An 18305-nucleotide genomic window follows, 5' to 3' on the forward strand; every position below is an offset into this window, starting at 1 on the left:
GAATGTAAACCTAATATAACTAAGGCCTAGTCCTGGATTAATCTAAACCCTGTCCGGAAAACTGCCCCTAAATTGCTTTGGTTTAAAGCATCTGCAAAATGCCAAAAAAAATGTCAAGGTCAAGTTTTAAAAGTCAAGGTTAAATTTCTGACCTAAAAAACAACATTTCATATTGTCTACAGATGATTTCGAGTCTTTTGATGTTGAAGATTCACTGAGGTACAGGAATCTTCATGTTGCACAGTTGGTAGAGCATTGTGTTAGCAAGTTTGTGGGTTCGATTCACATGACATTCATGTACTGATAAAATGCAAAGATTGAATGAATGGTAAGTTGCTAAACTGATCTCTTGAACAAATGCCTCGTCGAAAATAACAAATGTTTTGGTTTCCTATTTGTTGTTTTTTATTGTTATATAAATAAACTACGTTTAAAGAACTTTGTTGTTATTTAGGCTATACTTAGCGGAGTTTACCGGAAGTTACGTGCGGACCACGACAGCCGCTTATTTATGTTGTTACTGCTGAAACCGTCTATAAAGCATTATAAAATGTAATGCTTGTAAATAATATGTTAGCTTCATGAGAAAATAATTTTTAATCTAAGGTTACTTTTAATCTCCCTTTGGTATTTGAGAGTCTGAACGTTAAAGCCTCTACTGTTAACATGTCTGAATATTCGTATTAGATGTAGCACCTGTTCATCTTGGACACGCCCCTTTACCGAGTTAAGGGGCGTGTCTAGGTGCAGCGTAAAGACACGCGGGCAGTTCTTGCTCTGGAGGAATATAGTACATGTACTCGACCACAATTTTCCCACAAAGGTTTGTAATCGTTAGTTTTTATTTCAGCCTTCTTAGATTTGTATTTAAATACCTAGTTATATATTGTAAATAGCAACGAGATGAAATTTGATGTTCTTATAATTAATTATTATTATTTCTTTAATAGTATGCTGTAATGCAGGACAGCAGAGAGGAATGTGACGATTCACCTCAATGCGCCACAGAAGATGACATGACAGAGGGGGACCTGGGGGATGGCATGGGGGCCAGATCCATAGGACATGACACAAGCCGTGTCCCACTGATGAAGGGGAAATTTTGGGACTTACTGTCCCAGTCCCGTCAATTCAAAAGAGGCAGCGAGGGAAACAATGAACCCTTTTCTTGGATATCATGCAGAGCCATGTATGCAGTCTTTAGGGAAGAACTGGAAGCTGAACGAGTTGTGAGGTGTCAAAAAAGACAGTCTGGTTAGTCTTATAAATTATTTATTTAGGCTCCTCAAGCCTATTTGTTCTTGTCATGGACATGCTATGTCACACTCAAAACCCAAATCAAACCCATTACCTTTACTGCAAACACAATGCCCTACCGATAATGTTAATGTTACAATAAGGATAGTTTCCTGGTAATTTCTTACTCCAAGCATGACAGTTTGCGTGTTCTGTTGGTTTATTGTTTGTTTAGCGAAGCAAACACCTGCTGCTGTAAAGTTCTTAACCCATTCTTATCAGGGAGGGGACTTTGTGCACTCCCATTGAGTAATTCTGCACCTAAACAAATATTCAACAGGAGTCATTTGAGAACCACACTAATACCAGGATGTGAATAGTTGGCAGTATTTTAGTTGTCCAAAATACTGTATATTCTTTCCTTAAATGGATAGTCACCCAAAAGTTTTTATTTTATTTTGATGAATGCAGAGGAGGATATTTTGATGGATGGTGGCGGGCGGGCACGCGGCTGATTGTAACCATTGACTTCCATGGTAGGAAAACAAATATTATGGAAGTCAATGGTTACAATCAGCTGTGTGCTTACCATCATTTATCAAAATATCTTCTTTTGTGTTTATTAAAAAAAATCATACAGGTATAAAACAACATGATGAGAAAATTATGACAGAATTATCATTTTTGGGTGAACTATCGCTTTAAATGTAATTGCCTTTTCTTGTAGAAAGTTCTTCTGAGGACACAAGTGAAGAACTGCAAAGAAGACTACAGGAGGTCACAGAGGTAAAAACATTAAAATACATTATCTGACAATTTTAATTCAAAACTGAGCCAAGAACATAACAATGTTTATCTACGCACATTTCAGATGTATGTAAATATTTGCTTTATATCAGGAAGTGGAGCTTTTACGCACCGAATTAGAAGTCACCCATCGCCACCTGGAGGGGAAACATGAGGCTCTAAGGATCTTGCAAGGACAGGTGATATAACATGTTTTACGATGACATTCATGTTAAGACTAATTGAATTTGTGATGTACTGTATATTTCACTATAGGCAATCTTGGACAAAGCAACTTGTCATACTAAAACCTTGCTTCAGAAGAGTGAGCAGAGGACCAAAGCCCTAGAAAAGGTGGCATACTTTAACCACTTTCAAAATTAATTTAAAATATCTCTCCATTTTTAACTACTCGCCATCTCATTGCTGGGAAATTGTTGTCCAACAGGAAGTTAATGCTTTACAGTGGGAAATAACCTTTAACCAGGTGCAGTTCAAAAATGTGGAAAACGCGTGGAGTTTAAAGTATGAAAGGTAGACCGAGAGTGCATGCAAAAAAATTTAGAGTTTTATTTATGTCTGTCCAATGGTGTCATCTGTCCATGCCAATATCACTACAGGGTGTTAACAGACAATGAAGCACTGAAGAAAGAACTAAATGAAAGGATGACAGCGAATCGGGAATTGACATTAGAAAACGCATGTAGGTCAGAGCATATTTTATCATTTTTTAACATGACCCAATCTCTGGTTTGTTTGCATTGCATATTTTGTCTGTTTCGCATCTTAGCTCTGAGCCAAAAATGCGTTGAGCTCCTCTCAATGCTTAGCGCTAAGGAAAGAGAAGACTTCCAGAGTTCCCAGCCATCATGCAGCTTAGGAACCGACGGTTCATTGGAGGTAATGTTAGTGGATAAATATGATATAACTTGCACCTCTGCACAGTGTTACCTGTACATTTCCTGAAAAGCTCTCTCCTTCTGTCTAAAAGTTGGCAGTGTATGGGGCGTGCCAGTGTTCCTTTAATGGGTGTGAACCGTGCTCTTGTGCAAGAAGAGCTGCTGCCAGTCGCAAACAAGTGCTGCACCTCAAGCAAGAGGTACTCGTGTATTCGTCAGAGCTTCTGTTTTATTACATTGTAAATATACCTTCCTACAGTTTTCATCAAATACATAAGTTGTTCCTGTATAGCCTAGTTGTAGAGCATTGCCTTAGAAGCCCAAAAGGTAATACGTTTAAACCCAGAGAAAAATGTATACCATGTAATGCACTGTAAATCGCTCCAACCACAAGCATTTGCCAAATGCATGTAAATTAGTGGGGCACTTGCTTAAGGTAATGTTTGTAAAACAAAGTGTTTTTATTTTTGGGTTTAGGTGGAGCAGCAGCAGAAGAGAAAGGAAGAGGCTTATGCAATGATGGATGCTTTCCGAATCGCCTTTGAGCAGCAGCTAAGGAGAGTCGGGGAGAACATGCTTTGTCAGGCTGAGACCAGCAAAAAGCAGACGCATATCCAAAGACACGAGCGAGGTAAAGTGCTGCTCTACAGCTGTAGGCCTGCAATTTACACTCTTAAAAAAAGTAAAGGCGCTACAAAAGCTTCTTAAAGCGATACTCCAGCCAAATATCAAAATTACCCCATGATTTACTCATTCTCAAGCAATCCGAGATACATTTGTCCATCATCTTTCGGACGAACATATTTGGAGTTGTTTTGGTAAATGTCCTTGCTTTTCCAAGCTTATAACGGTAGAAAACAGGGATCAGGGAACCTCTTCTGACTTTGAAGCCCAAAAAGTGCAGCCATCCTTCACAGACGTAATCTACGCGGCTCCAAGTGGTTAATAAAGGTCTTTTGTTGGTAATCGATGGGATTTTGTAGGAAAAATGTCCATATTTTAAACTTTGTAAAGTATAATAACTAGCTTACTGTAACGACGCCATCTTGGACTTGCGATTTACAAGTCACAGCGCAACCATGTCATTCATCGTTCACTACGCTAAAACTTTCACGTGAATTGCGAGTCCAAAATGGTGCCGTTACCGAAAGCTAGTTTTTACAGTTTATAAAGTTTGATATGGATATTTTTCTTACATAATCACATTGAATACGTGCAGAAGACTTTATTAAAGGGATAGTTTACCCAAAAATTATGTCATTAATGACTCACCCTCATATCGTTCCAACTTGTAAGACCTCCGTTCATCTTCGGAACACAGTTTAAGATGTTTTATATTTAGTCAGAGAGCTTTCTGACCCGCCATTGAAAATCTAGTAACGATATACTGTCCATGTCCAGAAAGGTAATAAAAACATGCGCAAGACTAAAGTCACGTGACTGCAGTGACATGGATGACGTACAACGCGGCAAACGTGTTTTCTGGGGCGGCCCAGCTGGGGTTTTTTTGTTTTTGTTTTTTTGTGCGCCCGGGCTTCGTTTACAGGGGAGACGCACGCTGTAAGTTTGAAAAAAAAACTTTGCAAACATGTCCGAGAATAACACGTCATCCGCCTCACCGCAGCCACGCGACTCCAGTCCCGCGCATGCGCTTCGCAGCAGACACGGAAGAGAAAACAGTGCTGAGTAAGGTAGTAATTTTTGTTGTTTTTGGACCAAAATGTATTTTTGATGCTTCAGCAGATTCTAGCTGGCCCGCTGATGTCGCATGGACTACTTTGATGATGTTTTTATTACCTTTCTGGACATGGACAGTATACCGTATGTAGGTATACAAGCCCTCGGACTAAATATAAAACATCTTAAGCTGTGTTCTGAAGATGAACGGAGGTCTTACGAGTTCGGAACAACATGAGGCTGAGTCATTAATGACATTATTTTCATTTTTGGGTGAACTATCCCTTTAACCCCTTGCAGCCGTGTGTATAACATTTGTTTAAATTGCAACCAACAGCTCAGTCCACTGCTCACCCCTTCCTGACGAAATGCATAATGAAGCTACGGTAGCTGCCACAGAACAATCATGTCATCAACTGCGACAACGTAATGACAAAACGTACTCTTTATAGAACAGTATGTCTGTTTCGCTTTGCTTTTCTGTCAAGAGATCCTTCGAAAAGTTACACAATGCACCTTTAACCTTCTCTATAGAATATTGTTGCAGATAGGGATGAAATAAAGTAATATTACAACACCACTTTCTTTAATTACAGTAATTTGATGTTTTATTTTAAAGGGAGGAAAGGGTCACTCACTGTGGCAGAAAGGCTGAAAAGGTTTTTGCCTGCTGTTATGGAAGGCAAGATGCCAACTGACTCCAATGAAACACTACATGTGCTGCTTGATCTGTTAAGTGTAGTGTAATCTTCTTGGTCCTGTCCTTCCTCTCACAAGTTTGAGTTTACCAACTTTTTTGGTTGTCTTATTGTTCAGTTAAGTGACAAAGAGGAGGCGTTGGCACATCAGAGGAAGGTAAGCTACATGCTGGCACGAAACACTGAAGTCTTGGAAAAACGTCTAAGGATGCAGCTAGAAGAGCTGGAGATATCACACAGAGGCACCAGCACAAAAACAGAGACATTGGAAGAGAACGAATGGAGCAGAAATAAAGACTCTCCGGACAGCCGCGGATCACAAGATTTGTCTATCCCTGACGACCTTGCAGCTGATGATGTTTTAAGCTCGAAACCGAACCAGCCTTCTGCCAAAATGAGAGACGCTAAGCTTGACAATAAAGATTTTTAAAAACACGACACCACTGTTCAGGCATTTTGCCAGGATTATCTTTGAATGAAGTGCCATAGTATGGTATAACCTGGAATACCATAGGTGTGAGTGAAGTTATTATGTTTCATAACTGTTCTGCAACAATGCAAATAATTAATTATTTTGTAGATATAAAGAAATTATAATAAATACTAAAATAAAATGAAAGCAATTGCTTAGGTAATTAGGTATTCGTTTTTAATTACTACCAGCAAGCACAAAATGATTTTGTGTTGCTCTAATATTACAATTTGGTTATTTTGACTAACCATGACTAACCTTTCCAGACTCCCTTACGAAAGTGAACCTTTTACTAGTAAAAATAAAAACATGTTTACTGTAGTAAAACGATGGTAACCACAAAATAACCATGGATTTGACAAACAATATACATTTGTATACATTTACAACAATAAAACCACTGTTAATTTTCGTAAGGGATGTTCTCGGAACTCAAATTTTTTTTGCAGGGTGATACCTTTATTTTTGTATTTTATTGTTTTATTTACTATTTACTTTATTATTTAAAAATGTCAAAACAATATTGCTAATAAAGAATGATCCGGTTTGTACAAAGGTCTTTGCACTGTAGATGTTCGCAGGGATGGGTAGTATTTTTGATACATGTATTTCAAATGCGTATTTCAAATACAAAATGGTATGTAAATAAATAGTAATGACTGCCTGACACACAATATATTATTTTTTTATATTTTTATATTTACAATAACAATCAAAATATTAATTAGTTAGAAAATACACTGTAAAAATTTGCAGCATTTGTGTCAAATCAACCCATATGTTACTTTAAAGGTGCAGTGTGTAATTTTTAGAAGGATCTTTTGACAGAAATGCAATATACAAAACTATATTATCAGCGGCGTATAAAGACCTTTCATAATGTACTGTTATGTGTTTATTACCTTAGAACGAGACCTTTTTATCTACATACACCGAGGGTCCCCTTACATGAAGTCGCCATTTTGTGCTGCCATTTTTTTACAGAAGCCCTTAAATGACATTTTTTTATTAAGTTGTAACTGACGATGACATGTTTGTCCAGTGGCGGCTACTGTAGCTTCTCTATGTGCTTCAAAAGCGAGGGATGAGCTGTGGACTAAGCCGTTCGTTGCAATTCGCAACCTCACCACTAGATGCCGCTAAGATTTACACACTGCACCTTTAAAGGAACATTGGCCACCAGTTGTGTGATTGCAGTACCAGTTTTAGCCACAAGTTTTGTGATTGCAATACCAGTTTTGGCCACAATCTTACATACTGTTCCTTTAACTTAAAACTTGAAGTTATAAGTTATGTCAACTTTTTAAGACAAAACTTAAAATACTAGGTTGAATTGACTTGCAAAACCAAGTTGTTTTAACTTCACATGCAGGTGCCATCAGTGGATGTGGATCAGTGATGGAATGTTTGTGAAGAAATTTCATGCACCTTTGTAAAAGTATTTTTTTAGTATTTTCAAAATACAAAAAATACAGTAGTTTATTTTGATACATTTAAAGGGTATTTGGTATTTTATTTTAAAATAAATTTTGATGTATCTTTGCCTGGTTGTTCGTTCATTTTTGTCGATTTGAAGAATAGACAATCAAATGACTACATATCCCAGAATGCCTTACGTCACCGTTTGATTACTTTGTGTGACGTATTAGCCATGCTAGTGTTGTTGTTATGAAATCATGTTTGCAAGAAGTTAGTGTTTTTAACAGTTCATGGGTGTAATTAAGCATAAATTGTACCGCTGCATTCTGTGTGCTATTGTTATTGGATCGTTGGTCGTTTACTGTCTCAGATTACAGTCGCTGTCAAACTTCACAGGTGAGAAAGCTAACTTGCTAGCTGGCCAAGTTCACCAGTTTTAATGTCAGTTCGTTTACATTTAACGTGATTTATGTCCAGGATCTATGCCTGAACAAACACTGGAATATTTCCTCAACAAAGGGACGATACAGAGAAAAGATGCTGCTGATATCGAGTGGTGTCACGCGGCAAACAGCAAGAGCAAACTCACCGATGCTCTTCAAAGTAAGTATACAAAGTATCAAGACTTAGGATAGGACAATACACTACTACATACAGTTTTTATCATTATGTAGTAGAAGGAAAAATGTGTGCTGTTACAGTGACTGTTTATAATATTACATGAATATTTCATTAGATTGATATATTATATATGAAAAAGTGTAAGAGATAATAACAATAGTGTCAATAATTAATGTAATATCTATATTATTATGTAACGTTACCTATTCTACATTATATCCAGCATCACATATTATATCTTTTATTATAATATTATCTTGTTCTTCATTAAGGTTCAGCACAGATGATTGAAGCTGATGTTCTTCTCAGGGGTCGTGATCCAAAAGAGCCCATTATGGCACACCCACCTGATAACGACAGTGATATAACCCTGAAGGACTGGCTTAAAGAGGTTGTGAAATCTGACAAAGGAATAAAATTGGACTTTAAAAGGTTTAACTGACTATTCAGATGTTTTCAGATATAGCCTTCTCTTTTTATTCTTGGATTTGGTATTTTACATATTGTTGTTGATAGATGAATGACGGATGAGCTTGTCGTGATGTTTGACAGTCTTGCAGCTGTTTCCCCATCCATGACTCTACTGGAAGAGATTCGAGATCAGTTGCAGAGACCAGTGTGGATCAATGCTGACATTCTTCCTGGTCCTGGTGGTAAAGCCACCCCCTTGGACCCTAAGGTCTTTCTACAGGAAGTATCACAGAAGTCAGATGATGTTCTCTCTTTGGGTTGGACCACTGGATGGGATGCAGATGTAGATAACCCTGGTAAGAATTACTGTATATCTCGCTAAAATGAGTTGGTGTATCTATCAAATACTAAAATACTGCACCTTGAGCATATGTAATATTTTTTCAAACATGTTTTTAAAAGTAAATCTTTGTTTTGAGTCATTAATATAAAGACATTTTATGGTTTCTTCATTCCGTCCTTTTCATAAAAAATGGAATGTTATGGATTTTCTTTATCTAATGTTGACACACAGTTATGAACATAACAACAAGGTTTTACCTGCATGTTGACTTTGATTTAGTGAAGAAATGTTTATCAAGTATGAATAAAACTAAATTGCTTCACTGATAAAATAAAAATAATAATAATAATAGATTATGCCAAATGTAATATTTTAATGAGAAAGTTACTGTTCATCTTATACCATGTTTTCAAACTTTAATGGTCACAAAAAATGTATACTGCAAAAGCATGTTTATGATATAAGTGTAATGGAGATATTTTGTATGCTTTACATAATTATTTTTAACATTTTTAAATACCACACCTGTTTTTAAATGTTATCTTAATATGCCGGATTTACCATAACCTGTAAACATATATACCTGCTAATGCTCCATTACTGTTTTCATTCTGTGTTTATGTAGGCTACAGTTGGGAGATGGTTCATCAGATGGAAGACTTGTGCAGAACCCTAAAGCAACCAGTCACATTCCCAGTCCGAGCAGCCCTACTTCCTGTGTCCTTCCCACAGATCAAGTGGCTTTTAGAGCAGTCAGACCGGTGAGCGTCTGACCTCAATGTTGTACCTAGTGGATCTGATCTTTGATCGGTCTATTTAAATGTATGCCCTACATATTTATTATTATTATTATTAGCAGCACATCTGTGTGAAGGGGTCTATTGATCACTATGTTCAATGCTGGTAATTTGTCTCTAGAGGACAGATAGTACAGGCATTAGAAAAAAATGCAAGATTGTGTAATCCCTCTCTACAGAAATGGTGCTGTGAAGTAGCCTTCTTATGGTCTTCATTTGAGAGTTTCATATTTAGATGGCAAGGATGATTTGTGCACTCACATAAGATCTTGATAATGAGGTTATCTGCATGTCTTCTTTCATTCTCAGGTACAGCCTGACTGTATGGACAGGCAAGAATGATGTCCTTAAAGTCGAGGATCTGTTGCCTTATAGGCAAAACTTTAGCAAAACCAGGATTTACTATGATCTGTTAGAATCTCAAATTACACAGTTTAAAGGACTTCCTGGCTACTAAATAAAAGCAATTACATTTTACTGAGTTTAACATTAAAAGGGGTCATGAACTGAGAATTGACTGATCTTGACTTTTGGTCTTGGTCATTAAAGTATACAAATCCTTTTATTTAACTAATAACTTTTATTTAATGTGTGACTGATGTCATAGTAATGCAAAAGACTGCCGCTGCCGGAGAATATCCAATCTGCGGTTACTTCCAGGTCTTCCGTGCGGCACACCCAAGAAAACAGAGTGCTTTAAAATAGAGGCTCAAAACAGGGTAGAAAAAAAGCCCATTACTTACAGTTAGTGGACCACAGAGAACAGTACAAAATTATAAAACAAGCCAGTTCATGCCCCTTTAATAAAGGGACCAGACTAAACACAATGATTTAATGTTCTCTTTTTAAGCTTACATTCATGTTGCATTGTCTTAAAACTCTGAGAATCCCAAAAACATGCTATATTTTGTAATCTACATTTAGATTTGTAAACGTATGGAACTGTAATGAAAGAATGCAATAAAACTTGAATAAAGCTTTAATAAAAAAGGTGTATGCTTATTAAAGCATATGAAGAGCTCGGATGCAAAAGCTGCTTAACACCACCTCAGTCAAAAATGAGATTATGATATTGACTGAACGCACTCTGTATGTATACATTTATCAAATACTTTCACTTCAAATCCAGCCATTCAGAAATACCAGTTTGTTGGCAGAACCAAAATTGCTTTTTTAAGCAAAGTCCTCTTAGTGCACGAAAGAAAAATTGCATGAATGAGGGCTTGCATAAGTCACAGTGCAAGAGTGTGTTTTTTTGTTTTACTTTTACTTAGAGGTTTACCGAATTTATATTGATATCAATTTTTTTTAAGCCTTTTACCTGTTCAATTCAGAAAGAACAGTAATTTTTTTGCAAGGTTTGTCTGTAAAAACACCTTAAATATTCTAATAAAACTAAGGCCTAGGCCAGGATTAATCTAAACCCTGTCCAGGAAACTGCCCCAAAGGCAGTGTTTGAATTATATCAAAGATTATAGGGGGACTAAGTATCCTTAGCTAAGCACCACCCCCCGCCATTATAGACAAAAAAAATGTTTTGGTGACATTGGTGAAAATGATGCATTACTATTACTGAATAACCTTTTCGTTGCCATTAAAATTAAATTACTGAACCTAAACATAAGAGCCTTATACAAAAATGCTTTTCAGATGCACCTAGAGGGTTTTGCATCCTAACCCTTTATGAACTCTCTTCATATATAAATAAACTATTGAGTGTATAAACATACACACACACACCGAAAAAGTAAAAGTATTGTTTTCTGTGGCATTGTTTATTTACAGTCAGACAACAAGTCACAATATTCTATTTTGTAAATATACACTGTAAAATATTTCTGTAAAAATTACAGTATTACTGGGTATTACTGGCAACTAGCTGCCAGTAACTTACTGTAGATTTTACATTTATGTTATTTACTGGCAACAGTTTGTTCAAAGTTAAATGAACATGAAACATTTTCAGTCTTTATCTTCTACAGTAAGTTACTGGCAACCAGCTGCATAATTACAGCTAATTTTTTGCAGTGTAAAGACAATACAGACATTTACAATAGACAGCACAAGACACAGCAGTAAAGTGCAATCAATTTTGTTACAGTGAAATTTACCATAAAATCCCATTGGCCAGTTTGAAAATGTAATTTACAGAAGTGGTTAAAATGTTAAATTCCTATTTAAATCTAAAATGTATCCTGTTCAGATACATGTTCACAAATCAAATCACGGGCCTCATTTATAAGAGTTGATCGTAAAGTCCATATTTATAAAAACTGTCTTTGACGTGTTAAAGTGCTTAGCGCCACGTCTGAGCAGACGTACGCACTTTTGCTTGTCTGAGTGCTGCAGGTTTTTGGAAATATAAGCTATTTTGCTGCTAGAAAAGGATTTAAACATTGACAGGTGCTCTTTTATATGTCAATGACATTAATTAGGCTTATACCACGGGTCTGTTGAATGCTGTATTCTGATTGGTTGAAAAATGTTCCGTGGGTATGCATTAATTTCTGATAACCGCACATCTAACTTGTCAAATGTCTTAAAAATAGGCACCAGAGCAATGTTTGTGGTAACCGTGGTATAAGAGGAATAATTGACTCGTGTAACGGCACTCCGCTTCGCATTGCACCTTACGTGTGCATTATTTTCTTATAATTCAATGGCTTGTCAATTATTCCTTACATGGAAATCTGCAATTGTTAGCTGCGCACAATTTCAAGCTCATTTGCGGTTTATAGATTTCACGTCTGAAAGTAAGGCATATGCGCGTTTCCTATGTGTACATGACACGCTTTTGAGAAATGATCGTAAGATCAAATTTAGGAGATTTTCTACGCAGCATTTTCTAAATGTGGCCTTATTTCTCTTTTGGCAGACGCTTTAATCCAAAGTGAATTACAGTGCATTCAAAGTTTAAATTTATCCCGCATGTGTGTTTACTGACCGAAGATCTCTTCAAAATTAACCAGCTGCTTAATTTGCTCCGTTTGCATGGAGTGTCGTCTTAGCAGAGTCTTCTTGTTCTTGTGATCTCTGGGATGGCTTGGGGCACAGGGCACAAAATGTCTAGATCCTGGAACAACGGGTGTGGTTCCTGCCACAGCCTTACTTCCACTGTTGGAGCCAGTATTGGTATTAGCTTTGATATCTGGTATGGGAGCATGTGGATTGAGAGGTGGCAGATAACCAGGTCGGGTTTGTGAGATATGGTCCAGGAGTAGGGCTCCAGATCCTCTCCGTTCCAACATGGCAGGGTTTCTCCTCTGGACCAGACTTTCCAGAGACTCTCTGGATCCAGACAGAGTGGAGGAGCGGCTGGTGACAAGCTTGCGTTTCTCTGTTCCCCCAGTTCCTCCTCCGGACCTCCCGAGGTCTTCAGAGGGTTGGCTCCCGAATTGCGGCAACTGAGAGTCGGAACTGTAGTGGTCCATTCCGATGTTGCGGCGACGAAACACATTTCGCAAACTCGAAACTGCCAAATTGGGGAGACAATCGGAGTGTCTGTCCAAAGGGGGGGTGTCTGAAACGGACGCCTGTTTGAGATTGTGATGTGAGGAGTGTGGTAGCAATTCACCATCATAAGACATTTTCCTACTTAGCCATTTCTGGTCTTTTGTTAGTTCTCGTTCGCTCTCAGCTGCTTTCTCTAAAGCTCTAAGCAGACCAGCGGAGTCTTTCGCATCGATGCTCTGATGCCGAGCTACCGTGGCTCTCAGTGGCGGTGGACAACCGTTGTACCCAAAGGAGAGCTCCTCTTCAGGTGTGATATCTAGCAGTTCCTCTGTAAAGGATGAGGACTTGCTTTGCTGTAACAGCACAGATGGAGGGATCTTCAACCAGGGCTCTGAATGGAGCCTTTGTAGGTGCAACAGCTTCGCCACACTGGCTGGACTTGCATCTTGAATTGGTGATCCTGGCTTGGATATACCAACTGTTGAAACGGAGCCCAGGCTTTGGTTCTCCCTTTTGGTTAATGGAGGACTTTCAGGATGTTTGGTAGTGTGGGGTGAAATATGAGGGGTACAGATCTTAATTTCAGTGGGGGACATACATGACGCAGGGCCACAGTGTAACCGGTCTTCAAGATTTGGAGGAGGTGGTACATTCAGGTACTGTTTGGTCATTTGTCTCCCAGAGGGTAGTTTATCCGTTGTAATAATGATGACTTCCTTTCCTTTGGCTCTACAGGCATCCAGGAGTACTCTTAGTGCATCCTTGTCTCCTGCGTTAACTGCATAGACCAGAGCAGAAGACCCATTGTGATCCTCCAAACTAGGGTCTGCTCCACTGGACAGCAGAAGGGACAGCACTTCTTGCCCTGCCCGTTCTATGCAGGCATGCATTAGGGCCGTCTTTCCAGACTTGTCTTGAATGTTAGGGTCTGCACTATTTTCAAGAAGATACCTGTTGGGAAGACACAAGATTTGTTAAACAATACTGCACATTGTGTAAGCCGGTCTGGAACTTACAAGAAACCCACCTGATGATCTTGTGTTTCGGCACGCTCTGGGCATCAGCATGGTGGCTCTTGCAAGCCACCATCAGTGGGGTTTCTCCCCTCTCGTTGCTTTCATTAATGTAAGCTCCCCCTTCCAAAAGCAAGCGCGTCAACCTCAGGCGACAAAGATATACGGCTTTAAGCAAAGAGTTTCCATCCGTCCGCACCTCTGTCGAGTCCTCCATAATGCTGCGGTATGAGCGAGAGGCTAATATCACAGTGGCTCATTCAGATGCTGCAGATTTCTTTGAATTCTGTAAGGAAACACAGTTCAGAAACTCAAGGTTTCGCTTAAGCGTCCGCCTTTGTTTTCTATCCAATTCAGTCGCATCAAAGCAAAGCTGAAGTCTCTTTGACATTGAAATGTTCTCGCCTCTAAAGAATATGTTATAAAGGCATCCTGTCATAATCTAGTCTGTCTATTCACAGAGGTACATACTAATATGAAGATGTTTGTTATGATGTCTAGGTGGTACTTGACAAGAAGAGATAAAGAACCTGAATTAGTTACCCATTACATAAGACAATCCTTTAATTTTCATTTTTGCTGAACATTTCTGTTCTTGACATGCCAAATGTTATTGCATGCATTTTTGCAATCGGCATATTTATTAAGTGATGCCACAATCTATCCCCCAGCATTTTTGGCTGGCCCAGCCATGGACAGTCTGTTCATACTATAAAAGCAACGGCGGTGTTATTCAGTAGGCTGAAATTCAACAGGTTAAGGCGATCATTGAATGATTGCATTCCTTTATACGGTCTATTGTGCGCGTGGCCTTGTTCCATCAACTCACAGCGCAGTCGCACTGCGATCTTTAACAAAGAGAGAGCAAGAGTCTCAGTTCAATTCATGTACGTCAATTCACCATTAAGATGAGTAAGAGCAAATCTTTTTGTGTCCTTAAACAAAAATAAACGGTTGAGCTGACGTTCTTACAGCAGAAGTGGAGGCTGCAAGTAACAAAATACGAAGTGCGTCAGCACACTTTCTTAAAAATTCTTTATGCGTGTGAAATGCATTATATAGTTGTACTTTTTTAAAGGGATAGTTCACCCCCCAAAAAAAGTCTGTCATCAATCTGTGTTGTTACAAACCTGTAAAAATGTATGTGTTCTAATGAAAACACGAAGGAAGATATTTTGAGGAATGTTGTAACCAATCGATCAGAGTTGACTTACAGAGTTGATCGATTGACTTCCACAATACACTCTCAGAAATAAAGGTACAAAATTACCATTTCAAAACGGTACACATTTGTACCCAAAAAGTGCATTTTAGTACTTCAAAGGTACGTATTGGCAGTTCAAAGATACATATTTGTACCTAAATGGTACATATTAGGACCTTTTTTAAGGGGTACTGCCCCAGTGACGGCTTTGTACCTTTATTTTTGACAGTGTAGCAAAAAACAACACTGTTAGACTTTTTATTGTATATATCACAGGACCATAACTGTACATGTTTTTTACAGTATAATGCCTTTACCGCAGTTCCATTTTACAGTATAATACCCTTACTGTAACCTAGTTTTAAAATATATTGCCTTGTAGGGGAATCGAACCCAGGTCGCCCGTGTCATAGGTAAAAAAGTTCCGGAGAAATTACAATGTTATTGCAGCTGGGTTGCCGGTAATTTACCGTAGATTTAAAATTATGTTATTTACTGGCAAGAGGTTGTTTAAAGATAAATATATTTTAAATATTAACTTTTATTAACATAATTAATTATTATCTTTACAGAATAAAACTATACAGTAACAGCCTCACGCAAAGCATTCTGGGAACCAGAAATCATCATCAACCTTTTTCTGTTTTTTGCTTCAGATTTTGTTTCCCAGAATGTTTTGCTTGATGCAGTTTTTTTAGTTTTATAAACGAAATTTCATAAATATTCAATAATTTCATAAATTTAAATCTACGGTAAGTTACCGGCAACTCAGCTGCAATAACACTGTAATTTCTACGGAATTTTTTTACAGTGTACGTAACAGTGCCACAGAGTCACTTGATAAAAGTTTTTCATTTTATATGCTTTTATAACAGTTATTCAACTACAGTAGCACTACTGCTGTTGTTTTACAGCAGTCTACCGCAAATTCAAAACATACAGTAATCACTGTAAATTAAATGTTAATACCCATAATGAAATGCATATTACAGTTATGAACTGGAAAAGAAAATGATGGTATTTTACTGGGCATTTTGTGGTAAGTAACTGTAAAAATTACAGTTAAGTCTAACAGTGAATGCTATGGAAGTCAATGGGGCCTCTGATCGGTTTGGTTGCAACCAAATTTTTTGTGTTCATCAGAACAAAGAAATGTTTACAGGTTTGTGACAACATGATAGTAAGTAAACAATAACAGAAATTGTATTTTTGAGTGAACTATTTCTTTAAGCCTTTGCTAGAATCCTTTATCAGTATCTGTTTTTAAGCTTTCTCACTTCACACGTTCATGTTTTTCATTCTTTATATGCAATTAAATCACTTTCTCAGACAGTTTGGCTTGTCAAATCAAATCAAATCGTGTAGGCAGGCTAAGATCTTTATTGCTTCAGTACAAGCGCACTGCCTGGTGCCTGCAGGACATCTCGGTTCGAGCTGCTAATTCCTAGAGCTCACCGGGCTGGCATTTAAAACCACAGCTTTGTGTGGCGAACCCCTAGTCTTCAATCGCCTCTGGGAACAGAGAGAATTTTTAATGACAACCCCCCCCCCTCTCTCTCTCTCTGCCATCGCCTCATATTAAAAAGCATAGAGCAAATGAGGCCCAAAACAGAGAAGGGTGCCGATTGTTGGAGCAACAGTGCTGAAGTGGAGCGCCAAACAAGCCACTTCACGCACCTGTATGCATCTCTGATTCATGCCAGATCACGCAATACTTAATTTTCCTCACAAACGGTGGGCCGTTTTTTCCCCTCTCAAAACACCTGCAGGGAAAATGAAAACCCACTCTCTGTGACACTGAATGATAAATGAATAAGAATGGGTTTTGTGTCTTGATTAATGAGGGCGATGAAAGCTTCCTCACTGTGTTTTCGAGGTTTGCCATGATGGTTTTGCTTTTATGCATTATTAGGAGAATAAATTATAAGCTTTATTAGACGATAGTACGAGTTGCATAAGAGATAAATTTATACGAGTGTATGCCAGACAGCAACCCTTTAAAACTCTTGTCTTTGTTATTTCTTTTAAATTTAAGTTTTATGACACTTGTACTATATTAAAAATTGTTTTATATTAATTATTATTATTTAAACTGATAATAACATATCTTTAAGTGACTTAAGACAATGTAAAAAACCACGACCCATAGTTTCACATATCTGAGCAGCTTGCACAATGACATCTGATATGGTTTTACTGTTCAGAAATTCACACAAATATATACTGTATAAAATATTTTCCAACTATAATATCCAAAAATATCCAAAGCATTTAGCATAAAATAAAGTTTTAAACTACAAAAACAGCTATGCATATTTTACAACATGTGAAATTTATAAACATTTTACCTGCGTATTAAACCAGTTGCTGCTTTACCTTCCCAGTAGCTTGCTGCTGTGGTATGTCATTTTTATAAACAGGTAATCCAGTAGTAAGGCTGAAGCTGGAGTTCGTTCAAAATATAAACACAGGAGCTTGAGGTGAGAGACGGACGTGTGGAGATGTTCACTGACTGACTGTGAATGAAAGAGAGAAAGAGAGAGAACAGGTGCATCTGCTCCCAGGTCTGGTAAGCGCTCTCAACACAAGTCCCTGTGCATTAGGGGGACAGTCAAGCTTAATAGAGCAAAGTGACGCCAGTCTTGGCACATAGCGTCAGTAAGCAGCCTGTCCATTATTCTCACGTTGCGAAAGAATTATTGAGCTCATATGTTTAGGTTGTGCGTGAATCTCTGATGTCAACGTGCTCATGGGTCGACGGCTCCTACGGTGCACTTACATCAGTATGACACAACCGTCTCGCCTTTGAGGCTCCTGAGAGACGTGCGGTGTGAGTTTATTGATTGGTTTGAGTGATGCAGTCACTAGATAAGGCTGTGGTACAATAATAAAACTGAATGGAAAGACAACAATAAGACCCTAATTGTTTAAAAGAGATAACATTTTAATACAAGGCTTGTGTACAGATATATTGTAAAGCAAAATATCACAGTTCTAAATACATGTAATGAATTATTACATACCTATCTTTTTTGATGCGTGCACTTTTGGTCGTTGTGTAGCGCGTCGTGAATGTTGGCATTTGGCCTAGCCTCATTCATGCCTATGGCTCCAAACAGAGATGAATTTAGATGCCACCAAACACTTCCATGTTTTCCCCATTTAAAGACCGTTACATGAGTAGTTACACGAGTAAGTATGATGGCACAAAATAAAACTTTTGTTTGGAGCCATAGGAATGAATGGAGCTAGGTGCTGTGTGACAAGATGTACAGC

At 38.0% G+C, this 18305-nt stretch overlaps 3 protein-coding genes across 6 annotated transcripts; 2 read left to right on the forward strand and 1 right to left on the reverse strand.

The window, feature by feature from the left end:
* The first annotated feature begins 677 nt into the window (after positions 1-677).
* ccdc125 (coiled-coil domain containing 125) lies at positions 678-7575 on the forward strand. Of its 3 annotated transcripts, none has more exons than XM_073860611.1 (12): positions 678-823; positions 951-1254; positions 1964-2022; positions 2136-2222; positions 2299-2376; positions 2471-2556; positions 2643-2725; positions 2813-2922; positions 3014-3160; positions 3399-3552; positions 5218-5329; positions 5414-7575. In XM_073860611.1, the coding sequence occupies exons 2-12, from the start codon at positions 960-962 to the stop codon at positions 5724-5726; spliced, it is 1524 nt and encodes a 507-aa protein (XP_073716712.1). In that variant the 5' UTR covers positions 678-823; positions 951-959; the 3' UTR covers positions 5727-7575. The 3 variants fall into 3 exon arrangements, with proteins under 3 accessions (XP_073716712.1, XP_073716713.1, XP_073716714.1); XM_073860612.1 differs by having other exon boundaries at positions 3014-3121; XM_073860613.1 differs by having other exon boundaries at positions 727-823; positions 966-1254.
* On the forward strand, positions 7444-10349 carry fam151b (family with sequence similarity 151 member B). Its single transcript, XM_055199120.2, has 6 exons — positions 7444-7583; positions 7665-7790; positions 8081-8240; positions 8361-8575; positions 9188-9323; positions 9669-10349. The coding sequence occupies exons 1-6, from the start codon at positions 7478-7480 to the stop codon at positions 9814-9816; spliced, it is 891 nt and encodes a 296-aa protein (XP_055055095.2). The 5' UTR covers positions 7444-7477; the 3' UTR covers positions 9817-10349.
* A 1035-nt stretch (positions 10350-11384) lies between these two features.
* ankrd34bb (ankyrin repeat domain 34Bb) lies at positions 11385-18033 on the reverse strand. 2 transcript variants are annotated; one of them, XM_073860609.1, is made up of 3 exons: positions 17406-18033; positions 13840-14111; positions 11385-13763 (listed from the first exon to the last, which is right to left on the reverse strand). In XM_073860609.1, exons 2-3 carry the CDS (start codon positions 14040-14042, stop codon positions 12296-12298), a joined length of 1671 nt encoding a protein of 556 aa, XP_073716710.1. In that variant the 5' UTR covers positions 14043-14111; positions 17406-18033; the 3' UTR covers positions 11385-12295. The 2 variants fall into 2 exon arrangements, with proteins under 2 accessions (XP_073716710.1, XP_055055085.2); XM_055199110.2 differs by having other exon boundaries at positions 17378-18033.
* Between the last annotated feature and the right edge of the window lie 272 nt (positions 18034-18305).

Source organism: Misgurnus anguillicaudatus, chromosome 22 (assembly GCF_027580225.2).
Source record: "Misgurnus anguillicaudatus chromosome 22, ASM2758022v2, whole genome shotgun sequence".
NCBI classification, from domain to species: Eukaryota; Metazoa; Chordata; class Actinopteri; order Cypriniformes; family Cobitidae; genus Misgurnus; species Misgurnus anguillicaudatus.